This window comes from Suillus clintonianus (genome assembly GCF_016758775.1).
Source record: "Suillus clintonianus strain FC179 chromosome Unknown DEU56scaffold_106, whole genome shotgun sequence".
NCBI classification, from domain to species: Eukaryota; Fungi; Basidiomycota; class Agaricomycetes; order Boletales; family Suillaceae; genus Suillus; species Suillus clintonianus.
In genome coordinates, this window is record NW_024539330.1 from 84,089 (window position 1) to 100,722 (window position 16,634).

General features: G+C 47.6%; 7 protein-coding genes across 7 annotated transcripts; 1 reads left to right on the forward strand and 6 right to left on the reverse strand.

Moving 5' to 3' along the window:
* Positions 1-78: 78 nt before the first annotated feature.
* Positions 79-2,410, reverse strand: DEU56DRAFT_47123 (uncharacterized protein). The gene is made up of 4 exons (XM_041346388.1): positions 2,347-2,410; positions 2,214-2,287; positions 883-2,153; positions 79-836 (listed from the first exon to the last, which is right to left on the reverse strand). Exons 2-4 carry the CDS (start codon positions 2,239-2,241, stop codon positions 393-395), a joined length of 1,743 nt encoding a protein of 580 aa, XP_041203690.1. The 5' UTR covers positions 2,242-2,287; positions 2,347-2,410; the 3' UTR covers positions 79-392.
* A 2,236-nt stretch (positions 2,411-4,646) lies between these two features.
* On the reverse strand, positions 4,647-6,248 carry DEU56DRAFT_917392 (uncharacterized protein; the record flags this gene model as incomplete). The annotated part of the gene is made up of 3 exons (XM_041357981.1): positions 4,647-5,372; positions 5,423-6,094; positions 6,153-6,248. The coding sequence occupies 3 exons, from the start codon at positions 6,246-6,248 to the stop codon at positions 4,647-4,649; spliced, it is 1,494 nt and encodes a 497-aa protein (XP_041203691.1).
* Positions 6,249-7,825: 1,577 nt separating this feature from the next.
* Positions 7,826-9,642, reverse strand: DEU56DRAFT_924084 (aspartic peptidase domain-containing protein; the record flags this gene model as incomplete). Its single annotated transcript, XM_041358552.1, has 7 exons — positions 9,266-9,642; positions 9,180-9,210; positions 9,091-9,128; positions 8,900-9,035; positions 8,307-8,850; positions 8,083-8,253; positions 7,826-8,027 (listed from the first exon to the last, which is right to left on the reverse strand). The coding sequence occupies exons 1-7, from the start codon at positions 9,461-9,463 to the stop codon at positions 7,826-7,828; spliced, it is 1,320 nt and encodes a 439-aa protein (XP_041203692.1). The 5' UTR covers positions 9,464-9,642.
* A 666-nt stretch (positions 9,643-10,308) lies between these two features.
* Positions 10,309-11,468, reverse strand: DEU56DRAFT_917394 (GHMP kinase; the record flags this gene model as incomplete). The annotated part of the gene is made up of 3 exons (XM_041357982.1): positions 10,309-10,527; positions 10,578-10,697; positions 10,761-11,468. The coding sequence occupies 3 exons, from the start codon at positions 11,466-11,468 to the stop codon at positions 10,309-10,311; spliced, it is 1,047 nt and encodes a 348-aa protein (XP_041203693.1).
* Positions 11,469-11,727: 259 nt separating this feature from the next.
* DEU56DRAFT_893598 (uncharacterized protein) lies at positions 11,728-13,862 on the reverse strand. The gene is made up of 4 exons (XM_041356352.1): positions 13,349-13,862; positions 13,171-13,293; positions 12,254-13,109; positions 11,728-12,196 (listed from the first exon to the last, which is right to left on the reverse strand). Exons 1-4 carry the CDS (start codon positions 13,465-13,467, stop codon positions 12,038-12,040), a joined length of 1,257 nt encoding a protein of 418 aa, XP_041203694.1. The 5' UTR covers positions 13,468-13,862; the 3' UTR covers positions 11,728-12,037.
* Positions 13,863-14,179: 317 nt separating this feature from the next.
* On the reverse strand, positions 14,180-16,102 carry DEU56DRAFT_705676 (P-loop containing nucleoside triphosphate hydrolase protein; the record flags this gene model as incomplete). The annotated part of the gene is made up of 9 exons (XM_041347405.1): positions 14,180-14,211; positions 14,268-14,395; positions 14,445-14,567; positions 14,622-14,669; positions 14,720-14,762; positions 14,813-15,319; positions 15,370-15,581; positions 15,635-15,945; positions 15,995-16,102. Coding segments are annotated over 9 exons (1,512 nt in total), but the record flags the coding sequence as incomplete, so codon positions are not given.
* A 154-nt stretch (positions 16,103-16,256) lies between these two features.
* Positions 16,257-16,566, forward strand: DEU56DRAFT_690724 (uncharacterized protein; the record flags this gene model as incomplete). The annotated part of the gene is made up of 2 exons (XM_041347123.1): positions 16,257-16,358; positions 16,468-16,566. Coding segments are annotated over 2 exons (201 nt in total), but the record flags the coding sequence as incomplete, so codon positions are not given.
* Between the last annotated feature and the right edge of the window lie 68 nt (positions 16,567-16,634).

Genomic DNA, 16,634 nt, shown 5'->3' on the forward strand with positions numbered 1-16,634 from the left:
TTAGGTGAGACGCTACAACCTACTGTTTTCCGGACCGTGGAACTTCTATTGTGGATGTCAGCGTTCAGACTTAAGATAGGCAGCTTGAAAGTCCAGCTGGATAGTATTGAGGGTCCAAAAACACTAACGTAGCGCTACTCCTAAGGGCTGTATACTATATAAGCTAGTATGTACAAGCTGGTATCGGGGAGACGCGGAAAGGAATCTGTAAGAGGCGGAGTGGGTGGTAAGGTCCTGTAGACTCGGAAAGGATAAACTAATGAGTGTAATCAGGAGTTAGATGTGAATCGGAACAAGTAAGTCAAAGGTATATTGCACAAGGGCCAACGTTGGTAAAAGATAGCTTCCGGCAAACAAAAATATCTACATAAGTTATACGTTTGCAACAACAATTATGCCGAAGGCTCAGGCTTAAGAGTATCCATAAAAAGACTCACGAAAACCACGAAAGCTGCCGCTGATGCACATGCCAGGACGAGGCCACCAATCCAGGCAGACTTGGTCTGTGCAACTTGGGCTGTGGTTTCCATGATCGTCATGTATCCAGCAGTCTTTCCCCTGATAATCATACTGGAATTGCAGTAGCATGTATCGTAGAAGTAGGAATACTGGAAAATACACGTCACGATCACCCAGATGGAGTTTGCAATAGCCAACAGTTTGCCCATCCATCGCAGCAAGTGCGAGAACACCAGAGCAACACGTGCCGGTAACGCTTGAGAGGAGGAACGAGGTCCGGAGTAGTGGGCGAGAACACTGGATATCAGGAGCATTATCCAAATAGCAGTCGACACGGCTCCATAAATGAGGTAACCCAGAGATCGACACCCCAAGCCCTACCTGAAGTTAGCTAAAATATTGCGTGCACCAGAAGAAACGCACTATCGTAGGAGTGAACCACTCTATCATAATCGCTCCTCCAACTGTTCCCCATTGTAATGCAAGCGAAGCACATGACGCTTGAGCCATTCTTGTGAACACGCCAGGCGCCCAGCGGCTGCGAGGTTGTGCGGCACAATAAGCAATGATTTGGTCATCGGACCCATGTCGATTGTCGGGGTGGATAGATTTAGACTCGGAGTCGTTGGGCTCGGCCCAGTCATCAGGAGAATCGGAATGAACGGGAATACGTCCTTCAGCCTTCCCTGATGCTTTTTTGTACGCCAGGAAGATTTTCTCTGCTGTAGATGCCCATTGCAGCGAACGCGAGTAATTGAACACCGGGGGGGTGAGGAGTTCGTCTGGGGATACAACATCCTTATCCTGAGCAGTTATGGTCAAAGCTTTTTCAGCGAACGCAGGTGGATGAGCATATTCCGTTCCTGCGCGCGCGTGTTGGCCGGCTTGTTCATAAGCACTTTCTAAGCGTTTGTGATCACATTTTGGGGATAGTAACAGCCATCCGACGACTATTGAAATCAACCACAGCCACATTGAACCAGTGGCTCCCCCGTCGGCTACATTGCTTGCAACACCACTTAAGCTTGTTGATGACTGGACATAGCTGGTTATGGACAGGATATAGGAGACGACGACCCAGACGATGGATGTCCCAGACGCGATTGACCACGTACTATGAGAGTAGTCCACCAGTGCCATCTGAGAGAAGTATTTCCACCAGCAGTCGTTTTCCGGAAGGATGACAAGAGATGCGAAGTGTATGGGGTCGGAATGTAGATCTAGTGGGACTTGCTGAAGGCTGCTAACAATAGAGACTGCGATACCTGAATTTGGATAGTTCACCGCTTGTCTAAATTGGCGGTTGATCCAGCGAGAGTTAAGGAGGGTGACGATTAGAGAGTAACCAGCAAGTACTGGTGAACCGACAGTCAACACAGCAGACATGAGATTATCAAACCTATCCTGTGCCCCAAAAGGGAGCTGCGAAATCAGTGCCAGGAATGGCAGTAGCCACGAACTGAAATCTTGCGCAAATGCAGACCACTGGAAATGCCATCCGCTCCCACAGAAGGAGGTGCACAGTGAGTAGCTGATCCCTGTGGCATCGGAAATATTCGACACGGGATCTCCGTTGAGATTGAGGAGACCGGCTAAATTATTGGTGGCATTTGCATTCTCCATGATGTCGATGAAACACTGATTCCAGTCGATTCCAACGACAGATCTAGTGTGCACCAATAGCAAGAGAGCTACTAGTAGACAGAGGGAATAGGTGAGAAACCAGAAAGCTATGGACGACTCATTGCACTTACATGCCTGAGAGCAAGTGTGCCAACGCATTCTTTTTCGGCTACGCAAGGTAGATGTGATGAATGCCTTCAGTGTACTATAAACCAACACCACGGTCTTTAGTATTACCATTTTTATATATAGAAAACCTCTTACCAGATTACCGTAGAAAGGAACGGACACTAGTACTGTCAAGACATCTGCGCGTGTTTTATATGTGTGCAAAGTTACGGCGACCTGCCTTCCTCATCACAGCTATCTGCAAAACATCCTGTATCTGTCAAGGAAGGTGACGTGAATAGGAACGAAGGCGAGGTCAATGGCAGTGGTTCACATCCGAGCCTGCCAGTGAATGCGTAAGCGGTGTCGGAGATGCTCACCTCAACGTTACTCACCCGAGGGCCAGCATTTGCGCTTGAATTGTAGAATCCAGATATACTGTGAACAGAGACCATGTTTGTCGTGTGCGCGCATGTAGGATGTACGCGAACATGCTCATGAAAGAACCAATATGCCAGTTCAGTCACGAATCTCGCTAGCATTCTGTTTCAAAACGACAATTAATCCATGAATGATCATATCAAATGTTGTGGCATCGTGTGCATCTCCTGCCACATTAGCGCCTGTGATGACAGTCGAGTGATACTCGATTCAAGATTCGGATAGCCCTTCGCTCATCAACAAGGTACATAATTACCTCCCCTTACCTTCCAACGTTCCTTCATGGAGATTCATACGTCGTAGCTCTGAGCACATTGGTCTGTCGGTTGTGAGTCATGAACGGGCGCTTCAAATCCATGTCGCAATGGGTGATGACCCCTCCATGTGCTCCTGGGCCTCGGGAAACGATTTTGGTCTTATTGACAACTTCGTATATATAGAACGCTCTCAAAGATGTCACAAACGTCATGTTGACAGCGGATACATATGATCTTTGAGAGTGTCGCCGGCTGTGCTGATAGATAAGAGCATGGTCTCGAGTCGTCCGCCAACGACGCTTCTGATCGGTTATAAACTGCTGGTGATGTCAGAATGTTGCAAAACGAGGAACCAACAGCGACTGTTGCCACACATACGAATACTGTGCCGATCTTCGCCCACGTCGTTCCACTGAAAGATCGTAAGGCCGAACTCAGCCATGAGACAAACGAAAAATGGGTATCGATCAGCAAGTTCCTCGTGTCGTTTTGCTTCAAGCTTTAAGGCCACTGTCGTTTTACTGAAAAGTTGTATAAGTGTAGTAGACCCGATGATGAGAGAAATAAAGATATGTTGCTTGTCTGTCAAGTTGCTAATCGAAAACGTTTCCCTGCCGGCGTGTGCGTGTGCTATATGAAACAGCGTAGTTACCGTATCGCTATAGCTATGATGGCGGTGTACTGTGTAGTACGTTTGACGCAGGGTTTCCTGAGTCTGTTGTTGTGTGTTGAGACGAAAAAACTACCTATCGGTGAATATCGTCTTGCATCGTGTGAGAAGAGGATCCATGCGCCAAGAGAGGAAGACACCAACTTGAAACTGTACATGTGCAATCTCATCTAGTTGTGACTCGAGATTGCACTCAATGCTATGAGTCGTCCATCGTAACTCAAAGGAAGGGGTTCAGTCAATGAATTGCCACGGGTGAGACAGCTTGAAGTGCGTTCAGCGCATGATGCAATACTCACATCACAGTGGTGGTGGGGTACAAATCCAAGGGATCCGAGTCGGTGCGAAGTTTGTTTGTTTGTGACAGACAGAGATTTGACCAGTCTAGCCCAAGTCTCACCCGGGGACAATTTGAACGGATCACAAGCTGCACAACGGCAGCCGATGGAAAATTCAGGCGCGGCGACGTTCGTGTACACCCCGCTCGATGTTCGCAACGGCCATGACGCATGCGAAGACATCCCATCCAAGGTGCAGGCTACCGCCGTCCTTCAACATGTCACCATTCATAATATTGGAATGTTGTCGTGTTCATTCTCTACCTCAACTCTGCCTGTCGTCACCTTTCCCGCCCGCCCGCCGCCCGTTTTCTTTTGTGCAGTTTTCGAAAAGTCATTGGTGCTATTGCCACTGGTGCTAACAGTGAGCAGGCGTGAGAAACGGTGACGAGCTATACTTATAAAGCGTTTGTATTGGATTCGAAAGATGCTGCATAACCACAGATGTGTGTCAACATGTGAGATGGGTTCAAGGAGTCCCTTTGTTTCGATCAAGCAAGCTGTGACACGTGGTGTGCGGAGTCCGGACAAAACCAATGAATCATTGTTCGTGCTTCCTCTACTGAGTACTGAGTACTGATCATCAGATCAATCAGGTTCAAACTTTACATGCTTTTGGCCACGCCCTCCTTCAAGTTGCAACGTTCGAAGACACTATGGTGAACACATGCTCGAAAGTCGAGACCCAGTACATTGATCAGTAAGCCAGCCTCGATCTATCTCATAAGTAACTAGCTAATAGTCTAAGTTCTAGACGGCGACAACCTCAAGCGTGTAGCTAGTACCTTCCACGGTCTGTTTTACAAAATCGAATAAATACATTCTATCTTCGTCTATCCATATATTAGGAAAGGAATCTCGGAAGGTTCTGTCCAATACGACCTCGACATAAGGCAGAAATGTTGTCAAGCTGTCCCCTGGCGTGTAAGTGTAGCCACCGATATATATCGTAGATGGCTCTTTCACCACTCGTCCCAGACCCCGCCTGTTCATCACAGCTAGCGGACTGAAATCCATCACATGTAATTTATACTCCTTGCCGCGGCGGACACAAAATGTCTGCAAAACTCGATTGCCGCAAACGTGAATTCCGCAGAAATCTGGTTGGTTGAAAACACGGGTATTTGAGGGGCCCCAATTCTTCCATGGTATTGGCGTTGTTGCTGCTATTCCGCCAAGGTCGAAGAAAACCTTTGTGGAAATGATGAAGACAAGAGAAGTGCCCATGAAAATGCATAGTATGCGATGTGCAGGGTCAGAAGTGTACATAGATTGTTGGGCTTGGATCTGATCAACCGGAAGGAAAAACTTTGTGTCATCCAATGGGATTGGTAACAGGAAACACGCCAGCAATTGTGGCGTCTGGGACATATCCTCGATGGAATAGATCTTCATATCGTTGGTGAAAACGAGCAACCTATTATCTCCGAGGAAACAAAAATCGAATGTGGTGCCGTATTCGGCGCTAAGGACGCTCTAACTTGGAAATCAACTGACAAGTCTTCAACCGTCTGATAAAAGCTCACATTGGATGTTGTTGAATGTTGCCAGTCCCAAATCTGTAACTGCCACATGTCGTCTGACGAAGTCCCTTGTTCAACGGACAACCAGCGCTGCAAAGCAATATGCTTCCCCAACCCTTTGAGCTCGACGTTTTTCGTGTGGATTTCCGAGTCATCGTGTCCGGGCAGCCCAGACAGAAACATTGTTTGTCCAGCGGCGCGGGGGTGAACACCATCGACACTCAATGCTTTAAGGTCAATAAAAGTTGTCTTGTGATCAACAATATACACGACGGCGATCAAATTTTGTGCTGGGTCCATGAACACATCGATGTTGGTTGAGTGGGGGACTGAACACAGCGTTCCTGGAGACCAGTAGCGCTGGAATGCTTGTTGTGGGGGCTTCGGAAGAAGCGGAATGATCCTGGCAGTATCGTCGTCTTTGTCCCACAAATAGACATGCCCATTAGCGATGAATATACTCGTAGTGTGTTTAAACGGTATAGGGAATGGTTCGAAAGAGTCAACGTCAGCCTTGAACCATGCGTGAGCTTTATTCCTCAAGAGTCGTAGACGCTGGGAAACAGGTGTGTGGTTGTCCGTGTTGGGTCCAGGGAGCAAGTGTTGGCCGCCGAGTTCAACGATGTACTGGAGCTCGGAGGAGGACACATATGTCTGGCGAAGGGCCTTGCATATCTGCAAGAAAATCATTAGTATAAGATAACAATAACATGAGTCAAAGACCGCCACTCACAGATGTGCATTGAAGGATATCTCGGTAAGGAAGAAAGCTCAGTATGAAAACCCGGAGTTCTTCAGCAAGAGACAGGAATCCTGTATTGGGCTTCATTTCGTGGTCCACCGTGACTCTCTTGATTGAAGATGAGATGGATAAGTAGTCTGGATTTATCGGATATATCATATGTGTGGGAAGTCATGATGGGGAGATTTCAGGTCGGACCATGGCCACACATGCACGCCGCACGAGCACTAAGTTACCTAGCTTGACCCTCGCATTCGTTTCTTGAATAACGAACTTCATAAATCCAAAGTTTTGGTAGCAGAAATCCGATTCACTTGATGACTCAAATGTGTACGAAGTCCTGTTACCTCTTGTGGACGCGTGACGCTAACTAAAGGAACGCGGCTGTCTGACTTTCCATACAGATGTGTGTCACATTCATAGTCGCAATACCGTTTCCTATCTTGCTACTTCTTGCTTCCTGGTACTGTATAGTGATTCACCATCGAACACTCAGCCACGCTTACCTAACAACTCCGTATGGTATTAGTAGCGGTCTTCATGTGTTTGTTTATCCTCAGCGTTTACTCTATTCTCGCTGAGGTATGTTATTGTCTTGTAGCTCGTTTACACTCGTACTTACTAGAGCACTAGTCTGACTTGCTCTAGGTACTGAATATAGCGTTTACTCTATTCTCGCTGAGTCTGACTTGCTCTAGCCTTTAGTAACGTGGTGGTGCACCAGTGGGGCTTTCGTGCAAACGTCGATGTCGGCGTTGAACTTGATGTTGTTGTCTTTCAAATTCTCAAGCTCAACGGCGACATCGAGTTAACTGGAGAGCTATCATGATATAGATATATAACGGTAGACCTGTGGCAGGCTGCGCAGACCAGTGAAGGAACAGAACTCCAAAGACGCCAAACGCGATCCATCTTTTCCCGTCGCGGTCTTCATGCTGTCGACGCTCCTGCTGTGCGGAACAACAGGTATGTCGTTTTCAGTTGCAAGTTGATGATTTCTGTGCAGCCACTGTTTGTTGCTCGGCGGCCAGCAAAAACGATCGCAAATCCAAGCGCAGACATCATTGCAAACTCAGCCTGCCGCTGCCTCGACATCCACGCTACATTCTGCTGCACGCCGAATGCAGCGGACGCGCGGTCACAACCCCTTCCATTTGTGGGCTTGTCTCGTCCTTTTTCTTTGTTATATATCTCCCCCGAATGCCAATGGTCATTAATAGTGCTGTATGTGAACTTTTGTGTCTAGTACTTTTGTAATGATTCTCTTTGTGAATGTCTGTCGCACCTCCCCTCGCGGAAATTCAGATCCCGTGAAAATCGTGAGCGGGCGCGATCATATGTATCTCGTTGAGCCCGCGATTGCCTCAGATTCTCAGTTGTTGAATTCACACACGCCGTGGACAGTGTATTGCCCTCATGGATGTAATTGAGGATAAAGACAATGAATCGGTACAAACTGACAACATAAAGCGGTTGTATTGGATTCGAAAGATGCTGTGTAACCACAGGTGTGTCAACATGTGAGATGGATTGTCGTTCAATCGAGGCAAAGAAAGTTAAGATTTCTTGAAGTTCTTGATGACCGACACAACTTGAACGCGTATCCATTATATAAAGTAACATGTTAATTTTTCTCGTTAAGAACATTGTTATATACATGTCAACTAGGAATTGATACGTCCACCATCCGCAGAAGTTCCGTCAGAACGAATTTTGGACACGTCGTACAATGGCGGAAGGTTCTTCAAGTTCTGAGTACGTTGTTTCTGGAAATCTTGGTAGACCTGATCCTTGTTTGATCTTGAGAGGAATTGGATCGAAGCACCCTTGTCGTCATCACTGGATGTGATACTACCGAAGTTGAAGCTAAATTCATCAAGTTCAGTACCAACGAAGATATACGCAGATAAAAAGAACTTACACGGAGTAGACGTTGCGCATGAATATGTCACCAAGCAAAAAGTCCATGTCCGAGCCTGTGCTTGACAATTGCGGACGAAACGCAGAGGTGCAAACAGTGTATTTTGTGTCGCCGTCAGTAAAAGTCGCCGGCCTCGTTAATTCAAGAGGGTTAATAGGATAATAATCGTTGCTGAAGATCTTGTCAGTGAATATGCAAAACAAAACAGCGCTGGGTTCACGAACCCGAATGAGAAAGATAAATTTGCCTGGCCTAAACACGGCACGATCCAAAAATTTTGCCCGTTGGTTTTTATATGGACCGATCCACTAATGGCACCGTATATGGCATCCACGGTGTCGGAGGGTATGTATGCCAAACTGGTTCCACTGTCGATGAGAGAAATAGCGGTTCCCTTCTTCGCTCCTTTGACTGCTGAATTGAGTGTCACGTCGTGGCCATTGACCTGCATGCCCGTCAGCGCGATAGTCCAGCGCGATGACGTCGAGGGCGCAAGGGGGTATTTAGTTGTCCCGGAGACATCCTTGAATTGTGGGTCGTATTCTCCAATCGTGATAGTGCCCCCGGATGTATCCTCGTTGTCAGCCGTGCGCTCGAGTGCCAAAGCCACGAAATTCGGTGCTGATGGATTTTGTCCAAAGATGTTTGCCATGATAGAGCGAGCAGCCGTATTCTTGACTTTTTTCGCAATCCCGGACAGCGATATAAAGCCAAGGCCAAGTATTCCTTCAGCCGCTTGCTCGTACGTTTTATCGACATTTACGAATGCTAAGAAGAATTAAGGAAAGATCAAAAAAAGTGTTGATATAAGAATCACCTTGATTTTGCACTTTATAATTTCCGAATTGAACAGTAGTGTAAGCGATGTTTCCTGAGGCGGAACCAATTCCATATGTGAGATTGAGATTATCGGATGTCTTGCTGTTAATTTTAATTTGTTGACCGGTGACCCACTTGCGTCGATACATTTAGTCTCTAACATGGACTGCAAAACAAAAGATTGCTTACCAGATCGCTGGATCCAGTATCGAGTACCAGGTTAAAATCTAGGTCAGAAAGATTAGTCAAAGTGGCCCCTAATAGTATGCATCACTTGCCATGTCCTCCTACGTTGACCTTGCCGAGGTACTGCAAGAAAGGTTAAGCACATGCCTGTGACCGAGTTCGCAATGCTCATACTCACCTCCAAGTTTGATTCACTAGTAACTGAAACGAGTGTTCCGAAAGTCGTATTCGTAGCGTCGGTTGTCGGTTTGTAATAAGCATTAAAAGAAAATCCCATCGAATGGTCGTCCCTGTTGATAGCGAGGGCATTGCTTTCCAGAAGCTTGCCGGAGACTATGAGAGCGAAGGCGAAAGTGGCGAAGCGTGTTGAGGACATACTTGCTGAATGAATGGATGTTGAAGGTTGAAAGGTGGATGAATGGAAGATGTGTTCGTTTATCGGATTTTATACAGCCAGAAGATCATCGGATGTGGTCGTCGATGACGCAAGTCGGCTCATTCTACTGAATTGATTTTAGTGCAAGTGAATACCTTATGACGTCGGGATTTAAGAACATCTAAGACATTGCGAATGTATCCGCGGAGTTATCAGAAGTGAGGAAGACGGCGATACTTGTGAGAGTTTTATTCCCTGGGACTCGCGAGAAAGCATCGAACTATTCAATCCATGAAAGCCTGAGGGATATAGCACGTCCAAAAGGCCCAATACAAACGGTAGAGGGGGCGTTTAGCGGGAATTACAATTCGGACTGAAGCGTCACGGGTGACAGAAGTAAGACCACTAACCCGGTCGGCCCGATCAATGCATACTATGTTTCTGATAGCGATGGGGCCCATAGTTATGCAACATTCTATACAACCAAAAAAGTGAGTCTACATAAATAACACCAAGGAGCGATTCACGCATAATCTGCCCTGCAGAAATTTTGCCATGCATTTATGTCCACGCCGATGAGAGCGACCAGAGGGGCATCCCAGTTTTGAATATTGCACCTCATCGATTAAATTCCCTGTGTTGAAAGCACGCCCCTTTACAGCAAGGCCATTCCCGAATACAAGAACGTGTTTCCTGAGGGTCTGATTAGCGTTTATCTATGTCTATTCAATAAAGCCACAAATGATGGGATGAATTCGCTGACTGCAATCGCGTCACAGTACGATCCAGTATCCAACTAGTAGAAAGGTAGATCACGTACCATTGAAGCTGAGCCCAGACACAGACTAAGACTCTACAGTGCTCCCTTCCGCCACTTCCAGTATTTTCCAATCTACTTCAATTTGCTCCTGCCGGAATATTTCCTGTATTTTCCCAGCGATGCTCGCAAAATTGTGAGTTGCAAGCGCAAGGATCGTCGGTCCTGCACCAGAGAGGCAGATGCCAAGCAGACCAGGATGTGAAGCAGGCGTAATTAAGGAAGTAACCGCTGGCAGACCAGGTATCTGAGATGATGGTCAAGACAAGAACTCCCCATGGATAAAAGACTACGCACAAGAGTTTTTCGATATGGCTGATGCACGCGATCTTTCATAGCCTCAAAAATTAAGTCTGGGTCTGGTGGCGTCTGACCGAGAGCTGTGGTAAGGACGGCCAATCGTTGCATGTTAAAAACCTGCGAGGGGATGGGTGTTTTAATTCAAAGCATTACACTTCATACGCATACGAGAACACGTACCAGATCCTTCCTTGAGTAACTCTCTGGCAGAACAGCTCGTGCTTTTGCAGTACTGAGTTCAAATCGGGGTATAATAGCAACAGCTTTGATGCTGCTGTTCCAATTAAATCGGACGTAATGACCAATACCTAACGGTGGAAGAGGCGGGGAAAGACCCCAGTCTTCCCCAGCATCAGGCGGATATTCCGGGAGGACTTCAGAGAGGGGTACTTGTGCAGCTTCAGTAGCTTGTGGGTCTAGCTCTCTAAGGTATGATCCCACAAATCCGCCAACAAGGGCAGCTGTGACATTGTCGGGGTGGCGCTCGACCATGAGCGCGTAGTCTAACATTCGCTCGCGGGAGAGATTGAGTTTGCCGAGACTGTTTCCGAGAAGAACTCCTGCAATGACCGCTGCGCCGGACGAGCCAAGTCCACGTCCGAAGGGTATTTGGTTGTCACAGTGAATGCTAACGAGGTCGGGAGGGAATGACCTGTGATCATTGCAGCGCAGCACGTAGAGCGCTACACGAGTCATAAGGTTGCGGTACGGGTCTAGCGGGACTTCGTCGGCTCCTTCACCCGAATACGTGATCACTGGTGAGGTAGAGGTCTCCCCGATGGTGACAGTGAGAGTGAGATAGAGTGAAAGTGACAATCCGACAACATCAAAGCCAGGGCCAATATTGGCCGAGGTTGCTGGAACTCGTATGATGAACGAGTTGGTCATGTCTAGACGATGGGTAAGAAAGTATCCAGATGGACTATCAACAGATCTGCAGACCTTATGCGTAGAAGAAGCGGTGAGGAAGCTGATCGTTGACAAACGCCAGCGAAGCGAGTTTTTCAAGTCAATGTCGCGGTCAATTGATTATTGCAACCGATCAGATGATCACTTTGGTTTGTTTGGATCTAAGGCTTTTGCCAAACAAACGCGCGGCGCGGATCGAGCCACGCTTACCAAGAAAGCTATCACTTTCCTCTGCGTCCTCGTAATGGAGTAGGCGGCACTCCGCCTGATGAGCCTCGCAAATTTATATACAGTTCTAATTTGTATCAAAGCCATCTCATTTAAAGAGTGATAGAACTATTTGATATAAGCTAATGACCTAAAAAAACATACTGGTTGTACATAGCACTATAATCGCTACACTGAAATTGATGAGAGCAACCTTGCTCACTATGAATCGTGCGACGTAAATTCCATCAGTTATGGTCCGAATGCAAATGCAAGGAAAGCGGCAATCTGGACTCAAGCCAGTTGAGCCTTGCTATAAGGTCGTGAGCAGTACCGCCACGTTATGCGCAGTTTGTGGTGGGCGCGGCGCTCGTGGTTGCGGGCGTGCTGGAACTCGTAGACACAGAAGAGACATTTGAAGCAGTCGAAGGAAGCGGCGAGCTACCAATGGACGTCGTTGTCGTGGTCGTGCCATTCTGGCCAGAGGCAACAACCGTGAACTGGTGAAGTTGTTAGCGATGGGATGAAGCTACATATCAACGCAACTTGCAACTCACGTAGATCTGATCATCCAATGCTCCGTGCTGCGCCACAGCGACAAGGACTGGTTGATGGTTCATCGCGCTGATAATGGTGGACATCTTGTACGTCCCCTCAGGCAAACCGCCAGTGATGTTGGCATAAAGTTGACCATTTGCATCCGCCTTGCTATTCATACCAAGGAAATATGCAAACTTGGTGGGGTCGGTTGGGGTGGTCTGCGTAAGGGATTGAAGCGCCTCAATAACAATGTGGGCGTGACCTTGAATTTGCCCAGATGTAGGGTCGATTTGCTGGGGAGCGGCAAAGTAATTGGTGTCCGGATTAACGAAGAACCCAGTCTGCAGTCCCTTCATCGCCAGCGTCACCTGGAAAGTGGTGTTCGCTGGAAGAACAGCTAGGTTGTTGGGAGTGACAAACTTTGCGCTGGGCATATTCGAGGTGGAAGGGATGGCACCCATGGGAGCGGGGTTGCAAGAACCGTTTTTTTTCTGTTGGCCATTCGTAATAGGGAGATTGGTCAAAGTGGCACAATAGTTGATGAAGTTGTTGTTGGAGGTCAAAGAGGGAAATTCGCCAGCCTCAGAGGTGTTTGTGTTCTGACCATTCTGAGCAAAACCAGGAGCGACAACGCTTGACAGCAGCGTTAGGGAGGCTTGAGCACTTGAGTTGGAACTCGATCCAGAGCCTGCTGTTGTAGTAGCTGTAAGAACTGAGCTAGACGTAGTGGTGACATTGGAGGGACTGCCTGTCGTGGTTGTGGTTGTTCCGTTGGCAGTTGCGCCAGTGGCAGCAATACGTGAGTTCAGGTCTGCTTGAGTGGTGCAAGTGATGCTGGTTCCAGCAGAGTTAACAAGAGGAAGCGCAGCGCAACTAATAAGATGAGGATAACTAAGCATCAACACTGTAACATACTCAGATATATAAAACTTACATTAAACCTGAGCCACATGAAGTGAGGACGTACTGCCCATTGACGCACTGAGCAAATTCGCCGTTGACACATGCATTGCCAGAGGTGCATGGCGAGGATGCAGTCAGCGACTTGAACTGGTTGCTGAAAGAAGAGGTTAGATTGTTAAGAGAGACTGCGTGGAACCAACGCGACGTACTTCAAATTGATCGCGTCAATACCATTCTGCAATACAAAGCTTCCCGCGCGGCGCTTGAGGCTCGGAAGAGCGACGGTGAAGGAAGAGAGTACGAGAGTTGCAAGAACGGAAAGCTTCATGGCGTAGATGTACTGGAAGGTTATCGACTTAAGCGATGACGGAGTGTTTCGAGTATCTGCCTAAGACCAGCTTGTGAGGAATGGCAGTCAATGCCGGGTCGTAAGTTAGAAGCAAAGAGGGTGAAGCAAAAGAAGGATAGTCCACTTCGTCACTGACGAGATTGGTATGAACACGACGAGTACAAAATCCATGCCGTGGCTTGGTCTTTATACTTGACATTATCGGGAACAATGGGACAAGAAAGATATAATGGGATCATCCACAGTTCCGCCTCTGCTCCACAATAGAGAAGCGCCCGGTCATCGCTAAGCCATCGCCAACGCGAGTGTGTGTTGTGTTCTGCCAGGTCATCGGTTGTTGTTCGACGTACTTGGCTGTTGTCCACATAAGAACAGTTTCCTATTGTTAATCACTGACAACCAAATTAAGACTACATCTTTCTACCGGCCGGCCTTAGTGACGGCTCGCATTGCAAAGTCCGCGGCCTGCTGGTTCTTCCCAAGCAGCTGGCAATTGAGAAATCTTCCGGAAGGGTGATGTATCTGCACTAGTATACTGACTCGGACGTGATCCACCAGAGGATAGTGAAAGCTAATACAGATCGTACAATAGGATGCACTATGATTCTGTTCATTTAGCTCTGAGAATGACCCTCATCGTCAACCAATCTCGTCGCGTTCCTCACGGACAGTGGCAGAATGAGGAGATCATTTATTCCTCAAGGAAGAAGTAGTTGCCCATGACTGCAGACACAACAATGTCAGAAACTTGTGAATGGCTCAAAAGGCCAAGGACATACCCTTCTGCTCTCTGTCCTTTACGCTGTGAAGCTTGTTGACTCTTGGCCTGAAGTTCGTAGGATCACGTCTGAACGTGACCTCGAGCGATGCCAAGAAGTGGTTCATTCCAGTGAGGAGGGACTGCGGTCTGAAAAGCGAATTAACCACGTCGGCGTAGTGTAGCCTTAATTTCTTACGGTGTAGCAGTTGCTCGAAGGGCAGGTTCCCCCTCAAAGACGATGACGCGGTCAGCCAGATATGTTGCCATGATGAAGTCGTGTTCGATGACAAAAGCAGTCTTCTTGGCATGAAGGATGAAGCTGAGGAAGGCATCGATCAATGTCGAAATCTAAACGACTAGACGGTTTGCCTACCGCTTGATGACCTTGCTCGCGATGATACGTTGCTCAGAGTCGAGGAAACTTTAATTTCGCGTCAGCGTATTCATCCCGAGAGATGTATATTAGCGTACCTGCTTGGTTCGTCAAGCAAATAAACAGATACATTGGGTTTGCCTGAACAAGGGCGTGAGCCAACACCAAATGAAATCAAAGAAAGTACGCACCAAGTGCAAGGACAATAGCCACACGTTGCAGCTCACCTCCGGAGAGCGTCTTCACTTCCTGATCCATAATATTATCCAAAGTCATTGGTTTGAGTACGTCTGTCTGGAACTGTGGGTGCATGAAGGAAGCTTTAATCTGCTTGATCAGAAGCATGCGGACAGTTCCTGGGAACTTTGGCGATATTGTCTGCGGCTTCAAGGACACCGCCAACTCCATTTTATCTGCCTCGTCGTCCGGCGTTGTCACGCCAGCAAGCAGACGGACAAAGGTCGTCTTGCCTGTCCCGTTTTCGCCAAGCATGACAATGATTTCGGAATCGGTGAAGCTACCGGCCTCAACAGTGAGCTTGAAGTTGCCCATAGTCTTCGTCATAGAGGGATATGAGTAATGGCGGGTCTTGTCAATAACAAGCTCCTCGGCAGTCTCCATCATCTTGAATGTCAGAGACTCCTCGCGGAAACGCAGATTCTCGGTAGGAATGAAACCGTCCAGGAAGATATTGATACCTTGTGGAAGAGTGAGCCATCTCACAGCAAATTATTGGGTAAGCTGTTACCTTCACGGACTGAATAAGGCATCGTCACAACACCATACATAGATGGCTTTCCATACAAACAACAGATGAAATCTGAAAGATAGTCCAATACCGACAGATCATGCTCGACAGCGATGACATAGCAGTCTGGGGTGAGTAAGGACCGGATGACCTCCGCAGCCTTCAACCGCTGTTTTATATCGAGATAACTTGAGGGCTCATCAAACATATATCTACGCAATTCCACCGTTAGAGCGTGAATTATCAAGGAATTGGACATACGCACACATCGGCCTTCTGAATACATGACATGGCGATCGCGAATCTCTGCAGTTCTCCACCAGAAAGTTGAGAAACTTCACGATCAAGAACGTTGTTCAGCTCCAGCTCATCGCACATTTTTTGCTTGTTGTCAAGCTCTAGTTTCGAGTCCAGCATTTGTGAGACGGTTAGGTTGCCTTTAATCGCTCGAGGTATATGGTCAACATATTGTGGCTTGATAAGTGCCTTCAAATTGTCCTCGAGGACCTTGGTGAAATAGTTTTGCAGCTCGGACCCACGGAAGTAACGCAGGATTTCTTGCCAATCGGGGGGATCCTGTCAGGGAAAAGTCAATGTCGTCCTTGCACAGCCCAATAGCACTCACATCATAGCGACCAAGATTCGGCTTCTGTTTACCAGCGAGAATCTTGAGTGCTGTACTTTTACCAATTCCATTAGTGCCAACGAGTCCGAGAACCTGACCAGGCCTAGGAGTAGGCAGTCGATGGAGCTTGAAGGCGTTGGCGGTGTACCGATGCGTTACTTGTGATTCCAAGTTGGTCGGCAAGTTAATAATAGCGATAGCTTCGAATGGGCATCTAGGAGTCTTCTCAATGGTATGAACGATCTTCATAAATCGATCCACTCACTTCTTTACGCAGATACCACAACCGATGCACAAAAACTCAGAGATGAACGCTATCTTATCGGTCGATTTTACTTCTATGCAAAGTTTGCCTGGAAGGTCCGTTAGCATGAGCATTCCGCCTATGCTTTGGGTGAAGGCGCACCCATTTTGACCACAGGACATGACTGCTCACGAACTGATGAGTGACTGATCTGACGTGACTGCTTGAGAGGGAGTGGGGCGTCACCTTCTTGCATTCCTGGGCACATCGCTTTGGCTTGCAGCGATTTGAGTCTACGATGGCGATACGGGTGATTTTATCAGCCATCGCTGCGGGTTAGAGATGGCGGTTGGCTCTTGGATCTGACTATTTGCTTGCAAGGATGACGGATCGGCA